General features: G+C 40.4%; 1 protein-coding gene across 8 annotated transcripts in view; it reads left to right on the forward strand.

The window, feature by feature from the left end:
* The window catches only part of LOC122449695 (tubulin-specific chaperone cofactor E-like protein), a 161,419-nt gene that overhangs the window by 59,706 nt on the left and 81,281 nt on the right, over positions 1-20,432 (forward strand). For 7 of the 8 annotated variants that reach the window (XM_043481600.1, XM_043481603.1, XM_043481601.1 and 4 more), the window contains one exon: positions 5,736-9,711. The exons of the other annotated variant lie outside the window; for it this stretch is intronic. In XM_043481600.1, the coding sequence (XP_043337535.1) occupies positions 5,736-6,054 (319 nt within the window). In that variant the 3' untranslated portion in view covers positions 6,055-9,711. Of the gene's footprint in view, positions 1-5,735; positions 9,712-20,432 lie in introns of those variants that run through there. 8 annotated transcript variants of the gene reach the window in all.

Here is a 20,432-nt window from a genome sequence, read left to right on the forward strand (position 1 = left end):
TGTGTAGTAAATTTTGTTTCTCTTGTGATTGGTCATTTTCTGTTGGAAAGTCATGGGGGAATGGTATTCAGAACTCCTGAACACAAACACAGTATATATTACATTTTAGCATTTGCTTATTACAGTATATCCTTGTCAGTAGTATCTTCCAAGGTAGGCCTATAGCATTTTGCCCACTTCAGAAGTGAGACTCACCAATATTAAATACTTTTTAATAGCCAGATAGAAGTACTGATTGGTAGACTATAAATTGAGATCATTCATTTTGAAGACTGCTTAATCATCAGAAATCATACAGCTTTGGGAAGAAAGCCATTTACCTCTTATGGCTATAGCTTTGGGGCTGATGCTAAGAAAAGCTCAGATAATACAGAATATGCAGGTATAGTTCTGTTTAGATGAACTTTTGAATAATGAATAAAATATCTAAGCCAGTAGACCAAGAAATTGGTTTCTAAAATTTACTGGGCATTTTGTAAAATCATGATTTTTTTGTATCTACTTATTTGCCCTGCTTAACAATAATCCAAAATAAAGATATTTGGGGATAAACATATTATCTACAAATTATGATTTTCACTTATGTAATTTTAGGGGTACATATTCAGTGTATGTAGTAGTTCTTGTGAGTCACAACTCTAATATTTTTTCTTCATTTTTATAGCATAAAGAGTCAGTATTTGTTATAGTCTATATCCAAGCTTTTGTCCATATACAAAACTCTGCTGACTTTACCTCAAAATCAATAAACAAACCTTGATTTTTAAGATTAAATAAGTAGAAAACAGGTATAGGATGTGGTTATATTGATGACACAAGATAAGTTTGGAGAGTTACATGGGAATGAAATCATGAAGACACCTATATAATCAAAGTATTAGTTTTCTATTGCTGCTATAACTAATTGCTGTAAACTTCATGGCTTAAAACAATGTCTGCTTATTATGTTACAGTTTTTATGGGTCAGAAGTGTGAGCACAGGATGGCTTAACTGAGTTCTCTGCTTATGGTCTCACAAGACCAAAATCAAGGAGTCAACGGGGCTGTATTCCTCACTGGAGGTTCTGGAGAGGTGTCACCTTTCAGGCTTGTTCAGGATGGCAGCTTAATTCTGTTTCTTCTCATGCTTTCCATGTGCCTCCCTTCATCTTCAAGCCAGCAGTGTCATGTCAGGTCCTTCTCACGCTTGGACTCTCCCTGATTTCCTCTTCTGTTGTTAGCTGGAGAAGTTTCTCTGCTTTTAGGGGCTCATGTGATTAGATTAGGCCCCACCCAGTTAATGGGCTTCCCAGGTGGCACTAGTAGTAAAGAATCCGCCTGCCAATGCATGAGACATAAGAGACGTAGGTTCAATCCCTGGGTTGGGAAGATTCCCCTGGAGGAAGGCATGGCAACCCACTCCAGTATTCTTGCCTGGGGAATCCCTTGGACAGAGGAGCCTGGTGGGCTATGGTCCATAAGGTTGCAAAGAGTCAGACACAACTGAAGCGACTGAGCAGGCATCCAGTTAATCTCCCTATTTTAGGATCAACTGTGCCACATAACATGATATAATCTTGAGAATAACACCAGGAAATGGAGATGACTGGGGAGGGACAAAATTCTGCCCATCTTAATCATATTAAAGACTTAAGACTATTCTCTGTGTCTTGTGTGATTTTAAGAGAAGAGTGTTGTGGTCAAATTTGTGTTTTGTAACAATGACTTTGGCTGTAATATAGACAAAGACCTCACTCTGAGGTTGTAGGAAACCATTAAAAGGAATATCATTTGAGATTCAGGTAAGAGGAGCCACATGAGCTGTTTTAAGGAGAAAGGGATTTAATGCAAAGAATAAGATGTTATAGAATCTGAGGAAGGCTGCCTCCCTAGCATTATCTCTAGAGTGGTGCTGCAGAACTAGACCACCAAGGGCACTGCTCCCTCCACTAGCACCAGAGGAGGGGAGACTCATGACGCTGCTGTCCCTGGGTGTGGACCACACCACCTTAGCTGTGACCTGGAGACCAGCGAGCTGCGGCCAGGGGAGCTGACTGCAGGACACGCTGTGTGAACACCATCTGATCACTGCTGCTGCTGCGTCGCTTCAGTCGCCTCCGACTCTGTGCGCCCCCATAGACGGCAGCCCACCAGGCTCCCCCATCCCTGGGATTTTTCCAAGCAAGAGTACTGGAGTGGGGTGCCATTGCCTTCTCCATCTGATCATTAGGAAGCCTCTAACCAAGCTGTTCCCACCCACGTCTGCTAGAGCCACTCTCTCTCTCCCCAGGGCTGTTGAATGGGATTGATGCAAGTTAAATCTCACCTGAAAAGAAGGGTGGTAAATGTAGTTTCCATCTTTGCAGTATAGAAAGGCATTCTAGGATGAGGCTGGAACAAATACTGAGGAGACTCATCTAGCTTATGCATCCAAAGAAAGCTGTGGCAATCCATGTTATTAATGATTGTGGCTTGAATTTACAAGACAAGTGGGCAAAAAGATGCAGATAGACTCATGAAATATTGAGGAATAGAATTAGTATGACACAGCAATTGATTGAGTGGGAGAAGTGGAGAAAAGAGATAGGAAGGAATCTGGACGACTATTCAGTTTCTGGCTGGTATGATTAGATAGTTTCTGGTGCCATTTACTGAGATAAGAAAGACTAGAAGAGAAGGTTGGGGAGCAACAATGAATTATCTCTGAACATGTTGAGTTTGAGAAAACTATAAGACCTTAGAGTGTCCTAATTTATAGGTCATTTAATTTGTAGATAAACTTGACCAGTTATAACAAATAGGCTAATTTCTGCACATGGGCCATACTTTTGTATACAAATATGTTTATGCTTGAGATAAATTCAGTTGACTATAATGTCAAGTATAAATAAGTATTGGATTATACAGCTATAATATTAAGTTTTAGTTTTATATTTAAATAGATTCAGGGCTTACCACTAGTTCTTTAATCTCATTGTTGACTAGTGTTTTTCTTTTTCAAAAAGACTCGAGGGTGCCTTATTCCCTAAGTTTCCTTGTTAAGTTTATTTCTGGGAAAAAAACAAAACTTGGTGAGGTATAATATTCCTGGGTCATGCTTTTTCTAATTTATTTATTTGGTAGGAAATGTGTTATTTTGGTTAGTCTCTTTCACTGGTGCTGAAATCTCACTTTTCATCTCATTCTGCTGCTTATCCTTTATCTTTGAGCTCCCATTTTATTATATTAATGCACTCATTAATTTCTGCACCTTAGAGTATCTGTGGGGCATTTTCATTTAATTGAGAGGTTTTCTTTGAGATCGAGTTCCCCTCTGCCTTTTACTTATGTGTTTCTCTCTTTTATTCCTTTTGCTGTGTGGTATGTGCTTAGTTGCCTCTTTGTCTTATCTTCTTGCTTATGCTTAAAAGTGAGTCTCTCTCTCTAGACTGTGTCTTTGCTGAAACATGGTATAAATAAACTCCTTGACCCCCTCACCGCTGTTTCTTTTGTCACTCCTGGACAGAGTCTGAGAGTCTGGGGTGTTACAATTCTATCTACTTTCCTGTAATCTGAAAGGAAAACATCTGTAGAACTGGGTTCAGCTTTTATTTGACCCCTGGGTTCTGCTATCTTTCCCAAGATTTTGTTAAATTATCATAACCTATTTTCACTTACTTGAAGTCATATACTAGGAGACTGGGTAACAGAAAGATACCCTTGGACTTTGAGTCATTTTGCTTTTTCAGTTTGGAGCCTTGGAAAATTTCAAGTCCTGGTGCTTTTGTTTTTGTTTGTGTGGACTATTTTGTTTTGTTTTGTTTCCCCTTGCTACGATCCTGACATCCTGGCAGTGGGGTGTAGAACCTTCTGATCCCTGAGGGATGGCCTTAGTCTTCCTCCCAGCGGACTCCATTCTCCTTCAGCCCCATTTGCTCTAAATTTAAAAATGTTGATCAGTACACTCAAGGTACTGACCTTGGTAAGGATTTTGTTTCCTTACCTTCTTTCTCCATAATGTCTTCTGGGGGTTGAATTAGGATCCTTGCTTATTAACAAAACCACATAGCACAAAGCTTTTGGTTCCTTTTAAAAGGCTATTTCAATAAGACTGTTCCCTCTTTTTCTGTATTAGTTGCTGCTGGTAATATTTTACCCTTAAAAAATGTTTTTTTGGGTCCAAGACCTGGGAGAAATTTCTGTAATGTGTTTCATCATACCACCACCTTTTCCAAGAAGTCCTTACTAAGTAGATTTCAGTCATACATTTTTTAAAGGGTGTGTGTGTTTTAATAATATAAGTCCCAGACAGCAGGAATGGAGTCTTAATACTTATTTGTATATGGACTTAGAATTTATAAGTTCTTACTCATTTGTTATTTTGTATGATCCTCATAACTGTCTTATAAGGTAGGAAGGCCAGACTTATTATCCCAGTTTTACTAGTGAGGAATCTGAGAGATGAGAGGTTTGAGTGAGTTGCTAAGTCACACAACTAATTGTAAGTCAAGACTCTGACGTCAGATCTTCTGACTCCAAGGCCAGTGCTATATTTTACCTGGTCCCCCACTTCATGGCAATGATTGCCTCCATCCCTGACCACAGAGGTCTCACTGCAGCTTCAGTGTTCTACCAACCTAGTTACAACACTTATTTAAACTGAGTTAAAACTCCAGGAGTTTGTGATGGACAGGGAGGCCTGGCGTGCTGCAGTTCATGGGGTCGCAAAGAGTCGGACACGACTGAGTGACTGAACTGAACTGAACTGAAAGCCAAAGTAGGGTGGAGAACATGGGGGAGTAGTAAGTTTATGACCAACTGTATTCTGATCCAGAATTAACCTCAGTATATCTTGGTTATAGTAAAGCTAATATCAGATCTTTTTTAGCACTTTTCCCCTCTCTGGTTTGTAGAAAACTGCTCAGCTTCCTCAGGGAGATCAAACCTACATCCTCCAAAGCTGGCAGATGAGACAAGATTTTCCACATGGGAAACTTGTCCTTTTAGCCCTGGTCCCACCTGCATAATTCACTTTTCTCCTAGTATCTTTGGCTCTTTAATTCCTGCCTTGATCAGGGAACTTGTATCCCTCATTTACCACTTTTTTACGGGAACACATTCTTGAGTCTTCCACAAACTCCTTGTATTACAGTCAACTAGGCTAGGCAGAACCATTCAAACACAACATCACTGAAAAATCAGAGTTAATAGATAATATACAACTATTTTTTACAACAATGTTTTTGTTTGTAAGTTATGGCTTCTCTGGGGTCAGAAACTGCTAGTCTATGTCCATCTTTTCAGCTATTACCAAAAAACATGGGCTTAGATATCTATACCCCTTGATGATGACGCCCAAGCAAGTAGGTTCTACAGAGTGACTGGACTTCTGTCTGTAACCTTTGCAGTGTCTACCTTTTCAGGTTCTCCTCTCCTCTCCTCTCTGAGCCTATTCTTTCATTAATTGTTAGGTTCTCCTCTCCTCTCTGAGCCTATTCTTCCATAATTATTAGCAGCAGGCACGATAGCCATCTTTAGAAGAAACCCCCTGTCTGCAAGGATGGGGTTTTACTGAGATTTCAGGGAGACAACCTTATCAGATCACAGATTCCACATCGTCACAGTAGATAGGTAGGTAGGTAAGCAGATACAATATTAGAGTAGGATATTAGAAAGATGTTGAGAATACCAGTAGTTTACCTGTAGTTCTGAAGAAGTCAGTAGTTCATGTGCTAGTAGTTTAGGCTGTCACTGTTTTGCTTTTTTTTCCCTTCTAGGTATCATGAACTAATCACAAAATATGGGAAGTTGGAGCCTTTGGCAGAAGTGGACCTGAGACCCCAGAGCAGTGCGAAAGTAGAAGTCCACTTTAAGGACCAGGTGGAAGAGATGAGCATTCGTCTGGACCAAACAGTAGCAGAACTAAAGAAACAGCTAAAAACTCTAGTTCAGTTACCCACGAGCAACATGCTTCTCTACTATTTTGACCATGAAGCGCCCTTTGGCCCAGAGGAAATGAAGTACAGCTCTCGAGCCTTGCATTCTTTTGGCATTAGGGATGGAGACAAAATTTTTGTGGAATCCAAGACAAAATAACCTCCGCCAGCCTTGTGAGAACATACACATTAGGACTTGCAGGGCATTTGTTCCATGAGGTTTTCTTCAGGAGGGAGAAGGTTGTTTTGTTTAGTTTTGTTTTGTTTAGGCTTTGGGGGGTTTTGTATATTTCCCTCTAAAATGGGTTAGGGGGCTGTTTTTGGTATTTTCTACCGCCGATTCCTTCAGCTCTGCCACCAGAATTGGCCACATGCCCAGCCCCTGTGTCCACCCTCACGAGAGATGACCGGGCAGCACCGACTTCCAACTGTGCTCACAGGCATCTGTCCACCACTTGGTCGTCATGACCACCCAGGTGCGCTTGTGGCGCTGGTGTGAGCAGTGAGTCCCCCAGAAGGGCCTCTTGCGCTTAAATCAGGAGACGAGGAATCGTTCCAGGAAGGCCCGCATGCCTCTCTCTCAGCTCCTCCATTTCCCCTCCCTCTCCCCTTTCCTTCTTGAGTTCCGTTTTTCCTTATGACTCATGTCTGCAGGTTTGCCCAATAGTTTTATTCTGTCCATAACTAACTTCTCATTGCTCAACTTGGGTAAGTTTTTTCTTCATTTCTCCCTTTTGAAATAATTTCACGTGTTTCAAGCGTTTCTCAACCTGATTCTGATCTCAGGTACTCAGTTGGAACCTTTAGTTCTCTTAGGGTCTGGAAGAAGCGTCCATGAAGGAGCGCCGGCTGCTGGAAGCGCAGGCAGGAGCAGTCTGAGCTCTGTGTGTGTGCCTGTCCCGGTCTTAATGTTCCTCCCCCAGTAGATCACCCATTACTGACATGAAATAGGTCAAATCCCAGAGCTCTTTGCCTTTTGCTTTTTGAATGTATTTTTTTCATGTCTGTCTTTTTCATTACTTTATTGGGAATGGAGGCCTGACTTTATGAAGAATCCAATAGTGCAATGGATATACATGCCAGGAGAGCTAAGAGTTACTTAATAAACTCTTGGTAGTATGTGTGAGGGAGTCACATAGCGGGGATATGGGAGAAAGTGTTTCGTGACTTTCCTGCCTGGCATCATTTGAAGTCTTTGCTCTCGCACTTTGCATTAGAAGTGGGAAATTTTCATCAAAGGGATCTTTGATTCCCAGTTCTTCCCTGAGATTTTGTGATGTCATAATTAAACAATTCTTTTTGTTTGATGTTTCAACTTAGTTGCCCCTACAGGAGAACAGCTCTGACTAATCTCTGAGTAAAGTATAAGTGTCAAAACTTCAGATTTGCCTCCAAGTTATGTTTTATGCACAATCATATTTAAAGCACTTTCCTTTAAAAGATAGTCCTTACCTGCTCTGACATCTTTTGGTTTGTTCTTCTGTTCCTTTGTTAATCAATGTAGTCTCTTTCTTTGACATGTTTTTCTGGATCCACCGTGTTTACCGAAGGGAGACTTGAGAAGGACTTAGTGCCACTGGGGCAGAAAATGTGCACATGAAGTATTTTTCAAAGAATGTAATTGTTATCTGATTGCATTTGACCTTTTGACCTTGGTTACATGATTCCATCGCTTCTACAAACTTAATTTCTTATGAAATTTTTAGATGACTCTTGTAAACCCTTCTCTGATACAAAGTTGTGTTTATTATTGCTACTTTTTCCGTCATCCTAGGCCACAATAGCAGATATTTATTCTCTTAATGCACTTCAGGTTCAGTATCTGTAAAGCCTTTGACCCAGGCTTGCTGAGTCAAATCTACATTCACTGTAACGTTGAAGGTGGAAACCAAAGGGTTTAGGAAGATGAATGAGGCCAGCTCTCCTTCTGCTGCAGACTTTATCTTTCAAAATCATAAAAATGAACAATGGAGATCCAGGTGGGGTATAGACAAGAATAATTATTTTGCAATCACATTTTTCTGACAGATTTTTGGAGGTGGGAAAAAGTGTGGCAACAGTGTCATGACAATTAAAACTGTGGGTGCTTTGTGTACGTGCGTGTGAGTGCAGACGAGTATGAGAGAGAAACAGTGTAATTGAGCCCGTCGCTTTTGTCAGCCTGGGAAACAGATGAGCTCTTATTTTTTAAGGCTGTATGACCCACGACTGTCTCACAGCAAAAAGCAGAGCGAACACCTGTGTTACGCTTTAATCATCAGTGAAATAGTAACAATTAATAAGATATTTTATATATGACAAAGTTTTATGAAAATGCTTTTTTACTATTAGAGACTTGTTCCTTCTGCTACTACAGAACACAGTGCCCATCAGCTGCAGGCATAATTCTCCGATTACACAGTTGCATGTCAAGGGAATTTCTCATTTAATTCAACGGCCATGGGTATTTGGGGGACATTGTAATTGATGGTTCTAATAATTGCTAAATGATTTTTGATTGAGACAAGATCTAATGCAATTATCAGTCTTTTAGAGTTACAGAACAGAAGTAAATAAGAAAAGCTGTTTGAGCATGTATACATGTAGACTTATTTGGGTGGTCGAGTAAAGATGCTGCTCTTGAAATAAAATTGGTGCTGTGTAGACACTTGTAACCAAAATTATTTTTATAACAGGCCAAAAAGAAGGAGAAGAGAGACTGTGGATTTTTGAGTCAACAAGTTATGCATAATTGATTGTAGCTTATCTGTGTTTTAATGTTAACTTCATCCAGATTCAGTGAGAGCATATCATTGACATTTATGAAGCAAAATTCTGTCATAGCCAGTATTACAGATAATGTTGCTACAGGCACAGTGTATAGAACATATCTTTTCTAAAATAGAAATTCTTTTCAGTTACGAAAAAGGAAAGGAGTAATAAAAGAAAACCAAGTCAAAACTGAGGCATCCTTTTCATGTGGGCATGGAGCTGCTGAAACCACAGTGGAAATAAATTTTTGAATTTGAATTGTTGAAATATCCCATATTGCTTTAAAAAAAAAAGTTCAGAGTCATGTATCTTTTTTTCTTATTGAAAGTTTCTATTGTTTCTGTAACCTATTGCCACCATGACTGTGAATACCTAAGAAAGCAGATATTATGTAACCCTTGTTCCTTTAAGACCTTTTGGTGAAAATAAGCCCAAAACATGAGCTGTATGTAACAAAGCCAAATGTTATGATGCTATGTTTTAAAAGTTTGTTTCCTTAAAAAGAAAAGAAAGTTCAGTTCTAACCAAATGTTTCAGCTATGTTGCTAAATCAGCAGTGTTATGAACAGGGAAGACGTGTTATACCAGTAACTTGTCACTGTTTGAGGCACGCAGGTGACAGCTTTTAGGAACCCCTGTGTTGAGGGTGGCTTGCTCCATGGGAGGTGCTAGGTTCCAGGGCAAATAAAACAGAATGCAGAATAATAGATTATTCTAAGCAATGTCCTTTCCATTGAAGAATTTGACTTTTCCCCTCATTTCATGTTGGATTGCAAATGCAAACCAACTGCTTCCAAGAACACCCAGAAGCTCTCTGTGTTACCATGTGTGTTGTGAACACTCTATTTTTCATAGGTGCTTCCTTCGAATATGTGTCCATTGTAGTGATGGAGAGGGACTGGACTCTCTCAGGCTCTTTACTTGCCAGTTGTCTCCTGCAGTTAATGGAAATATATATATTTTATTTTAGAATATAATTTAAACATGAAGGTCTATTCTTTGCACTTTTTATTAATATATATATAGAGAGATAATCTTTAAAAAAATTAAAAATCCAAGTCCACTTTCTCTTTGTGTTCTGATTTTTTTTTCTGGAGTTGTGTCGTCAAAGTACATGTTTATTTTTATATAGCAAAAAGTCGACAATAGTGCTCTGGTTGAGTCCTCTGGGGAACTGGGCCTAAGTTGGTAAGAATCTGATCAGCTTAAGAAATTTAGTTGGCATGTTGTCAAAGTTAGAGATTAAAGCTGCAAAACAAAGTATGATAGGAAATACTACTTTTTTGTTAGCAAAGTTTTATACTTCTAACATGCTCTTTTAAAAATAAAAACCCCACCTTTGAGATATTTGGCATCCCCCTTTTTGAGTAAGAATCTCATTTAGATGAATTAAGATTTTGTGACAGTGTTCCAAATGACACTTCTTTCCTTTGAAAATAATTTTGTATAAGAATTAGCGTTTGGGGCACTGAACCATATCTGCTTATCAATAATTTCTCAGTGATCTGTTATAAATGAACCTTGTAAGAATTGAAGTCCAAGAACTATGTATACTTTGTTACTGTATTTAGAAGACAGTATCTGTTAAATTTTTTCTCAGTTCTTCAGAAATGCAGAAGTATCATGATCTGTTTAAATTTAAGATTATTTCTACCTCATATTCAAATTTCAGAAAATTGTAGTTTTAACCTCTGTGCTAAGTTCTGTTTAACTAGTATTTATTATGAGCTTCTCCGAGTTTTTGCACAGTATTCATATATCAAGACACCCATTACCCCACTGGACTGAACAGCACTATACCTTCTAACAGTTGTTAGAATACATGTAAAACAGGAAGGATAACCTTTGAAGTCATGCTTGTCTTTCCAACTCTTCTCTGGAAAAGAAGTTATCTGTGTTCTCCAACTTAGAATTTCAGGATTCAAATTTAGCCAGATAACCTTTAAAAATATAGGTCATGATTATTATATTAACATAAGTCATTTCATCTAATGTTAAGTTTTTAGTGTAACTTGAGATTTAGGAATTGAGTTAATACATGAAGGGGATAACATATTATATCTCCTTAAAATATAATGAATTTCTATATCCCTCAAAAATTTGAGAATAACCCTAAAAATGTTTAAGGTTTTTTTTTTTTTAGTTGATCTACTGAAGTGTTCAAATACATGTATTTGCCTAGACCTATGAGTATAATATATGTGAACATCTTATGCTTTTCTTCAGTGTAGTTTAGGCCCCTGAGCAGTTTGCATTCTATTTTAAGGCGCACATATCAAGAGAGGAGTAACAAACTTGTAATCCACGAGGAAGATGAGACAAAAGTAGAGAGAATTCCTGGTTGTGTTAATCAGTGCCACAGATCCAGGCTTATAATTTTCATCCTCATGTTTCTTCTAAACACTAACAATGAGCATTTATTTATCAACCAGGGCCCAACCTAGATGGTCTACCTATATTAAACCCTTTTGCTGTTCATGACATCCCTATGGTTCAGCACTATTATCTCCATGTTCTTACTCATGAGGCACAGAGAGGCTGAGTAACTTGCTGAAAGTCACACCGTTGATAAAGGACACCAGAGCTGGGATTCAAACCCCAGAAATTTGACTGCAGTTGACAGCAGTACTACCGTACTTGGCACTGAAGTTCTCCTTCATATCCCTCCACACACACACCGTTATTGTTAGTCTTTATGTTTCACTAGAACACTAAAATGAGATGTCCCTCAATATTCATTTACTAAATTGAGTTGCTCTGTATCAAAAATCACTGATGTGGTTGGTGGCTCTAAATCCAAATTGGAACTTGTCCTCACGCCCCTTCCAGAACTGTGACACTGTGGTTGGTATGTTCCTATGGCCTCCTTGCTCTTCTGGGAGGAGCTACAGTGAACACTCGTCCTGGGTGCTATTGACAAGCACAATATGATGCTGGACACTGATCATTTGCTTTTCAAGCTGAGGACATTCTAGAGCCTTAAAACTTTGTTTCAGTGAACAACCCAAGGTAAAACAAGTCACTCAGTTTTGACTTAGACTTTTATTAAGGAGGCATCCGTGTTCAAACGAACTTAAACTTGATGTTTGTGGGTGTGGGGGAGGGGAGAAACAGTAATCTAATGGAGTTTGCATCAAATGTTTTGTTACGGGAAAGGAAGAGGCTGTCACTGCTATTGTTCCTCTCAAATTAAAGACAGAGCCTTGTGAGGAATATAAATGTTTCTTACAAAATAGAGGAGGCAGTTTATTATGATCTGTGAGATCTAGATCTGCCCAAAAATTGTAACCCAATTTCAGTTTACCAAGTCTTTCACAGACTCTTCATCCTTGAATGCTTCTTAAGTCACTATAACACAATTAAGGTGTTAAATAAATAAGAATGAGCATCAGAGGAGGCAGACATTAAATAATATAGACTAGAGAGGAAAAAAAATTTTCTGAACTACCTGGTACATTTGAGAGCAGATGTAAGCTTTATTCCACTATTAGAGAATACAACTAGGACTTTATGAATAGCTGTGCTTGTGTTAAAATTTTATTTGGTGTATATTTCAATGTTTAGAAAAATACATCTGTTAAAAGTCATTTATATTTCATTTTTAAATAGAAAACATTCACATGATTCAAAAGTCAAGCAATACAAAGAAAGCATACATTGGAAAATTCCACTCTAACCCCTGTTCTCCATCTTTTATTAGTTTCTTATGTGTCTTTGCAGAGTTAACACAAATAATGGCAAATGAGAATATTGATTCCTTTTTATCCAGCAAAGTTAGCATATACCATCATGCACCTTGCTTTTTTTCACTTAAAATCTATCTTGGAAATCTCTCTCTAACACCATATACAAAATGATCTTATGCTTTGTTTATATTATATCATCAACCCATTCCAGTCTTCTTGCCTGAAAAATCCCATGGACAGAGGAGCCTGGTGGGCTACAGTCCATGGGGTCACAAAGAGTTGGACAGGACAGAGCATAGAACGCATATAGTATTCTATTTTAGATGTGATTTATAATTTATTTGACCACACCTTATTTTTACAATTTTTGGATGTGCCATGTAGCATGCGGGATCTCAGTTCCCCAACCAAGAATTGAACCCTCACCCCCTTGCTTTGGAAGCACTAAGTCTTAACCACTGGACCACTAAGGAAATTCCTGATCAATACCTTATTGATAGACATTTCAGTCTTTCTTTACTCTCTCTCCCACTCTCCCTCCCTCTCTCTCTTTTCTACTTTTTCCAGTTTGCTGTGGTAAAAAGCATACATTCTTTTACATGTTCGAAATAAAACTAGAATACATTCCCAGAAGTGGGATTGCTAAATCAAAGGTCAGAAAGTGAAAAAGTGAAAGTTGCTCAGTTGTGTCCGACTCTTTGCGACCCCATGGACTAAGTCCATGGAATTCTCCAGGCCAGGATACTGGAGTGGGTAGCCTTTCCCTCCTCCAGGTGATTTTCCCACCTAAAAGTCAGAGTATTTGTGATTTTGGTGTGCGTGTTTAGTCACTCAGTCATGTCTGACTCTTTCGACCCATAGATTGTAGCCCGCCAGGCTCATCTGTCCATGGGATTCTCCAGGCAAGAATACAGGAGTGGGTTGCCATTTCCTTCTCCAGGGAATCTTCCCGACCCAGGGATCAAACCCAGGTCTCCTGCATTGCAGTCAGACTCTTTAATGACTGAGCTCAGAGTAATTTTGATGGATGTCACCAAATTGTTCTCCACTGGAGTTACAAAAAAGAACACTTTTCTTTTTTTTTTTTTTTTTTTTCTGATTTTATTACTTGTCACCTCCCTGCAAAATCTAAGATTTTACTGATCTTGGGCTTGATAGTAATTCCTGGTTAGGGCAATCAAGATGGGATTCTTCCCAATTAGGCATGCAGATCCAGCCACTTGAATTCTACACACAAAGGATTTGCATGAGCCATACAAATTGTCTGTCTTAGGAGCTTTCTTTCCTTGGAATCTGCAATTGTTAAATCACTGGTGAGTGAGGTTTCACTTCAACTGGAGAAGGTATATGTACTATTCATCCTTAACAATGTACCAGCATTTGTTTCAGCAGAGTGCCCTTGAAAAGTGATAGACAAATAGCCCTGAAACCCTGTTTATTGTCTGCAGTAAGCTTTAATCAGAACTGCTTCTTTCCAACCAGTGAAATTCTTCTAAGAAGAACTACTTGGTGAATAGGGAATACAAAGTGTCTTTCCCCAACTCCTTTTCATCTTTATTGCTAATGTACTAGCAAGGATGTTAGAATACGACTGGTTGAGGGGTTTTTTGGTTATGTTGGTGTGCTTAGAATTAGCTATTACAAACCCCTTGCCTAGAGGTAAATTCTAGAGTTAACTTCAGAAAATATCTGAGTCCTCCTTTAAGTTTCAGAGCTGAGCATCTTTTATTATTGAGATCTTAGATCTAGAAAGTCTTGCTAGTTAGCTAATAAACATTAATGTTATTCCATGTGATCTTCCAAGAGTCAATGCCTTTTTTCTCATAATTAAGAGTTCAGTGTCTAGACTAAGATCAGCACAAAAAGAAAAATGTTACTGTTTAGTCACTAAGTGGTGTTCGACTGTTTTGCAAGCCCGTAGACTGCAGCCCGCCAGGCTCCTCTGTTCATGGGATTTCCCAGGCAAGAATACTGGAGTGAGTTGCATTTCCTTCTCCCGGGGATCTTCCTGACCCAGGGATCGAATACCAGTCTCCTGCTTGGCAGATGGATTCTTTACCGCTGAGCCACCAGGGAAACCCCCCCACCAAAAAAAGAAAATTACCTGGAGGTAAATAATATTAATTCTTTAAAAAGACAGGTCCTAGAGCATCTGTGTTACAATTTAAACTCCTAATGCTTCCAGCTTACTGTTACAAAATGATTACCATGATACTACTAAATATGAAAAATTTTAGGAATATGACATCAGGTTTTTAAACATTTTGCTCTTAAGATGGAAAAACTAACAGACTGCATGAGGACCATTTTATGAAAGTTAACCCAGGTGTATAAGAACAAAGATTCCAAGACAGCAAGAGAAACAAACTTAGAGATGCAGCGCTCTTGAGAACTTTTCATTGTGAACATCTTTACTATTTAGGAGGTCTTCATGAGCATAATTGCATTTTCTATATCAGCTCATCCATTTCAAGGACTCTGCTATGACTAACCACCATTTTCGGGGAGAATGCTAAGCATAACATTAGATGAAGAGACTTCCCTGCTGGTCCAGTGGTTAAGAATCCGCCTTGTAATGCAGGGGATGCAGGTTCAGTCCCTGGTCAGGGAACTAAGATTCCCACATGCCAAGGAGCAACTAAGCCCATGTGCCACGACTGAGACCCGGCCCAGCCAAATAAATACATAACCTTAGATGTAATCACTTTGTCGAGCTAGATCTAGGAGGTTGAACATTAATCCATCGATGGATAAGTGGTAGAAACAAATGCACTACAGAAACATGTGGCATCTCCATGGCAGATTACACAACGAAGCAGAATGATCAGTTGCAGAGGGCTGGTATATTTATCCAAGACATCAGATTCAGCTGTCACAGATTCAGCTGTCTGGGAAGCAGATGCTAAGGTGGAGGAAAAAGTGCAAAAGGCTTATTGGGGAATTACACCTGTGAAGGAAAAGGGGGAAAAGAAGGATGGGGCAACAGAGGGCATCACACTGTGCCATAGACCTGACAAGGTCTGCAAACCCAATAAGATGCTCTGGAGCAAAGAATGCCTGTGACTCTCACTTAGGTCCTTTATACAAAGCTTTTCTCAGTCATGGGTGGAGGAACACAAGAACATAACCTCAGCTTGAACACGGATGCAGACACCAGAGGAGCCAGCCACTGGAAGCTGTCAGCTAACCATGCTCTGGGGCTTCAGAGCATCCTTTTCTGTAGGGTGGATCTGAGTGGTGCACATCTGTACGGACCACAGTCCACCCCATGCCGTGTATAGATGCAGCTCTCCATCCATGATCAGGGCCAGCTCGTCCAGGGCTCTGGTGGACTTCCCTTCCCGAGGGGACCCTCAGAAAGGGGAGGTCAAAGGAGTGCACTATGGCCCCTGCAGTTGGCTTCAGGCCCCTGACTGGAACCCATCATCCCCCTCTCTCACCGTCCGTTCCATCACCTCTGCGGCTCTCGATGGTGTACCTTGTGGTTTCTGAGGAGTCTGAATCCCCGGTAACCATACGCTGCTCAGGCTAGGTTGCTGTGCTTGTCCATCACAGTCACAATCAGCTGAGGGAGCATCAAGAGCTGCCGTAATGTGTCACCTGCGCTCCACACACCTTACGCCTTGCAGCTGTATATGCAGCAGCAGCGCCACCGCCTCCTGCTCGTCAGAGTCAGGGGTTCCTGATGGGGTGGTGGCTCATCTTTCCCGCTAGTCTCTGCCACGGGGAGCCCGGGGTGCCCAGACAGCGTCACAGCCACAGCTTGCAGCTCAGCAGGACTCTTGTCATGTCCTCTGGTGAGAGTATGCCCTCTTGGGAACCAGGATGTCAAACTCTGCGCAACCTGGAGATGAGGGGTTGGGGAGCCAAAGTCTCTCAATAATCCTCGGGAGTGATCACAAGTGGGGCTACTCCTGCTTCCACACCTTGGTACCTGGACCCGTGGATTTCTCCTCTCGGGGTGCTGCTCCAACCTGTGGCTCCTACTATAATTTTGGGCATGCTGTCACATCCCTTTTGTCATAAAGTAGGTTCTCTAGTCAGATGCTGTTTTTACCTAGAATTCTATGCCTGTGGACATCCAACACGTTCATTCTTCTGAGACTTTTAATTCCTTCTTCTGCCATCTGTCCCAGTAATTTGGGCATTTCAACCTCTCTCTCTCCCCCCACCCATATATATATATATGTGTATATATATATATATATATTCACACATATGATATATGTATATGTATGTATGTATGTATATGAATTCTTGTTGCTCAGAAATGTCCGACTCTTTGTTACCCCATGGACTCTAGACCACCAGCTCTGTCCATGGAATTTTCCAGGCAAGAATACTGGAGTGGATAGCCATTCCCTTCTAGAGAGGATCTTCCTGGCTCAGGGATCGAACCTGGGTCTCCTGCACTGCAGGCAGATTCTTTAACATCTGAGCCACCAGGGCAGCCCAGTTATTTATATATAAAATCCTAATACATAAAATTACATACACAAGTGCAAGGTTTTCTCAATTAGACCCTGATTTTGGCATAATAGAGCTGCCTCAGTTGAAGGCTTGACACAGTCTTTGTCACCTCAGCTAGGTTCTCTAGAGCAAAAATTGCCCATTAGAGGAGTCCTTCTTTGGGTGGAAAGTGACGAGGCCATTGTACTACCCCGTGGTCCAGTCACTGGGAGGCTCTCCCTTGGCTCCAGCAGTGAGGCTGAGCCTGATTGAGGAGCTCACAGCTTGAGGCTTGCAGCCTACCACACTTCTCACTGCATCATTTCAAACTAGCTCAAATCTATTTCTTTCACAAAAGGCATAAGAAACTGAAGAAAACAAAACAAAAACAATCAGTATATAAGGCTGACTTTGTTTTTAGGGAATTAGATTTTTTGTTTTGTTTTGTTTGTTTGAACTCTCTATCCTCCTGCCTAAAAAGCAGCATCCATCTCTGCCGTCTTTGTAAAACACAAAGAGTCTTGGGTTACTGGCTCCAAGCCACTCCCACACCACCTTAGGTCTAAATCTTGTCGAATCTTGGCTCACATCATCCCTTCAACAAAATAAGTCCTCCTGCCGACATGGCATAAAAAGAGATTTTTGTCATTTTTTCACTTCTGTGACCACTGAGTGTGCACTTGAAGTACACACTCACCGACTGGCTCCCCAGCCCAACCAGCGATACATCAGCCCGTCTGCTCTCAGGCACCTGGCACTTGCTCACACCCAGAACCAGCCATTCTGAGCCATGGACACGGCCATCTCGTGTATCTTGTTAAACCCAGGTGGCGTGTATCCCAGGAGCAGTCCTGCTCAAGAAGGATGAAGCGTTTAATATGATCAAATGGCTGAATACAAATGTCCGTGAGTGCACGAAGAAAGAAGACCAAAGCAGTTATTATACCACTAGGAGTTGTTAAAGTAGAACCAACTATTTTGCTTCATGGCATTTAGGTTGACTACAGGACTAACACCTTAATAAAGACTGGGCAAGGAAAATGCTTTTCAAGGTGAGTCTTGGATTGGAGTTTAATTTTATTTGGAACAGACACCCCCAAAGTCAGACTTTCTGTTATATAAATATGTGCCTCTCAGAGGAAGATAGTTATTTGACACATCTAAAAGTAAATATATATAGAGGGTAAGGTAAAAACCCTACTGAATTACCACAGGATTTTGGAAAAAAAAATTATTGACTAATTTAGACTGAAAAATCAGTTCCCCAAACCTCTTGTCCATTTTAGGACAACGTACTCAAAACTGGAGTTATGTCTTTTGACACAGTTGACGTTTAAATGTCTGGTCAGAGATAAATTTGGAGCAATTTTTAAATTCCTATTAATTTACAGAGAGTTTTTCCCTGCTACATTTGAATGATTTCCTTTTTTTAAAACAAGTCTCACTTTAATAATTTCGGATAATAAACTTCGTTTCTGCCTTAGCCAATGTTTCTCATTCTGCATCCACAGAACTGGAAACGGTTTTAGCCTTGTTCATGATGTTTAAATACCTAGAGCAAAATTTATCAGGAGGGGTTCTATCTCCCCCACACCCTCCGAGGACCCTCGCTGGGCATCTGTGGAGGTGTTCAGAGCCTTTGATTTTTCCCTTGTGAAAGATCATGCTTCACGCTGCTTACCTGTTCCCTGGCCTAATCCTCTGCCTTGAGGTGAATCAGAGAGACAGTGGCAGGAATAAAACCTAGAAACTTCTGAGAGCATTTCTTTAAATACTTCATGCATACCTGTGAAAAAACAGAGTAGAGTGTATCAGTGGCAACTGTTCAAAACCAGAGAGACAAAAAAAGACTTTAGTAGCAAACCAGCTTCATTTAAATGTTGGAGGCACAGCTTTGTTTGGAGTTTTAATCCTTCCCTGGTGGATGCTAATTTTGTAACGTTATACAGTTCCCTTTTTTGGTACAAAGGTAGAAGTGGGGGGGGGGGGTTCTTTTATGTTTTCAGTGCAAAGAGATTCTGATCAGAAAGGACCAAGGTTTCAGCTCCAAGTAACTGACATTTCCATCTGAATCTACTTTTTTTAAGGGGTGGGAGGGGGGAGGGGGGAGAAAAAGGTCTAGTTTTTCAGGAAAAGAACCTCTCTACGCAATCCTGAAACTGATCTTTAGATTTACTTTTCCTTAATCAATAGGAAAAAAACTTGATTGCAACTCAACACTTATCTGACTCTAGCACAGGACTAACTGAATTTTTGGTTTTAAGAGTAGGGGATTCAGACATCATTTCAGGAATCAGAAATAATTGGCAGCAAGTGGGGGAGAACTGACATGAATTCTTGTTTTACCTAATTTTTTCCGGGTTTACCAAGATTTGGCTTAATATTTCCGACTCAATTCCTCCAGTCCCTGCCGAACAGGTTAGTGACATTTTTCATAAATACAAATATTTAAATGAATCCTTCCTGCTCTCTGAACTGTTTCCCTAAGGACTTCAGTCTTAAACCTGCCTGACATCTCCTTCTGCTAAAAACTGTGTGTGATCTCTGCTGAAGTCTTAGTCACGTTTTCAGCAAAACTGACGAATATTTATGATGTGCTTGAGATTTCAATGTGTGTGCTTGACAACTGAAGATTTACAATAAAACTCACAGAGGAGGTTCACTGATTTTTCCTTGGAAGTTTGGCTGATGAATTGTGATAGCTTCCAATAATAAGGGAAGGATTTTAAGAATGCTGCCGGGAGCAAGCTTCAGGGTTTCCTCTGCACTCGCTTCGGTTCCAGATGTATGTATAACTGGGAGCTTGCATTTTAGCTCTACATAGCAGCACAGACTGTCCAAGGGTAAAGCCACTGATTCAACGGATTGTAACTAAAATGAAAACAAGTTCACTTTTGTGATGTTCTTTCTCTAACTAATTTGCTGCGACTAATGACTTGCTTTTGTACTGGAATCTATTTGTATTGTAATTTCAAGGAACCATCCTGACATGATTCTTTTTTTGTTATGTGTCTATTATTTATTTCATGTTTGGATGGTCAGTGGACAGAATCTTATACTGCCTGTGACTTTGGTCAGCACTTCAAAATGATGGCCTGGCTCCATACTTTAGAAAAGGGGATGTGTGTGCATACTCAGCCGTGTCTGATTCTTTGCAACCCCATGGAGCTCGCCAGGCTCCTCTGTCCATGGAATTTTCCAGGCAAGAATACTGGAGTAGGTTGTCATTTTCTCCTCCAGGGTATCTTCCCAACCCAGGGATGGAACCCGAGTCTGCAGCGTCTCTTGCATTGGCAGGCGGATCCTTTACCACTGAGCCACCTGGGAAGCCCTTAGAGGAGGGGACAGCAAACTCTAAATCCTCCTACCTGTAGGACCACATGTACTTTAACTGACTTTTACTGGATCTTGAATGAAAGCTGTTGTGAAAATTAGATAGCCTGGTCTCACAGAGGATGGATGTCTGTTCTAGAGACACACCAGGCATCTTTAGAGTGAGGTGCTGGTTTTCAGGGCTCTAGTAGCTGGAGCAGAGATGCCTTTCCTTGACTGGTTGTTTGCTCATTGATTCTATATAATTTCCTGACAACTTAAGTGATTCATTACACTTCCAAACTGCTTCTCATGGGGGAATCTAATTTGTCCACGAAGA

The sequence above is a fragment of the Cervus canadensis genome, chromosome 11 (genome assembly GCF_019320065.1).
Source record: "Cervus canadensis isolate Bull #8, Minnesota chromosome 11, ASM1932006v1, whole genome shotgun sequence".
In the NCBI taxonomy this organism is placed as follows: Eukaryota; Metazoa; Chordata; class Mammalia; order Artiodactyla; family Cervidae; genus Cervus; species Cervus canadensis.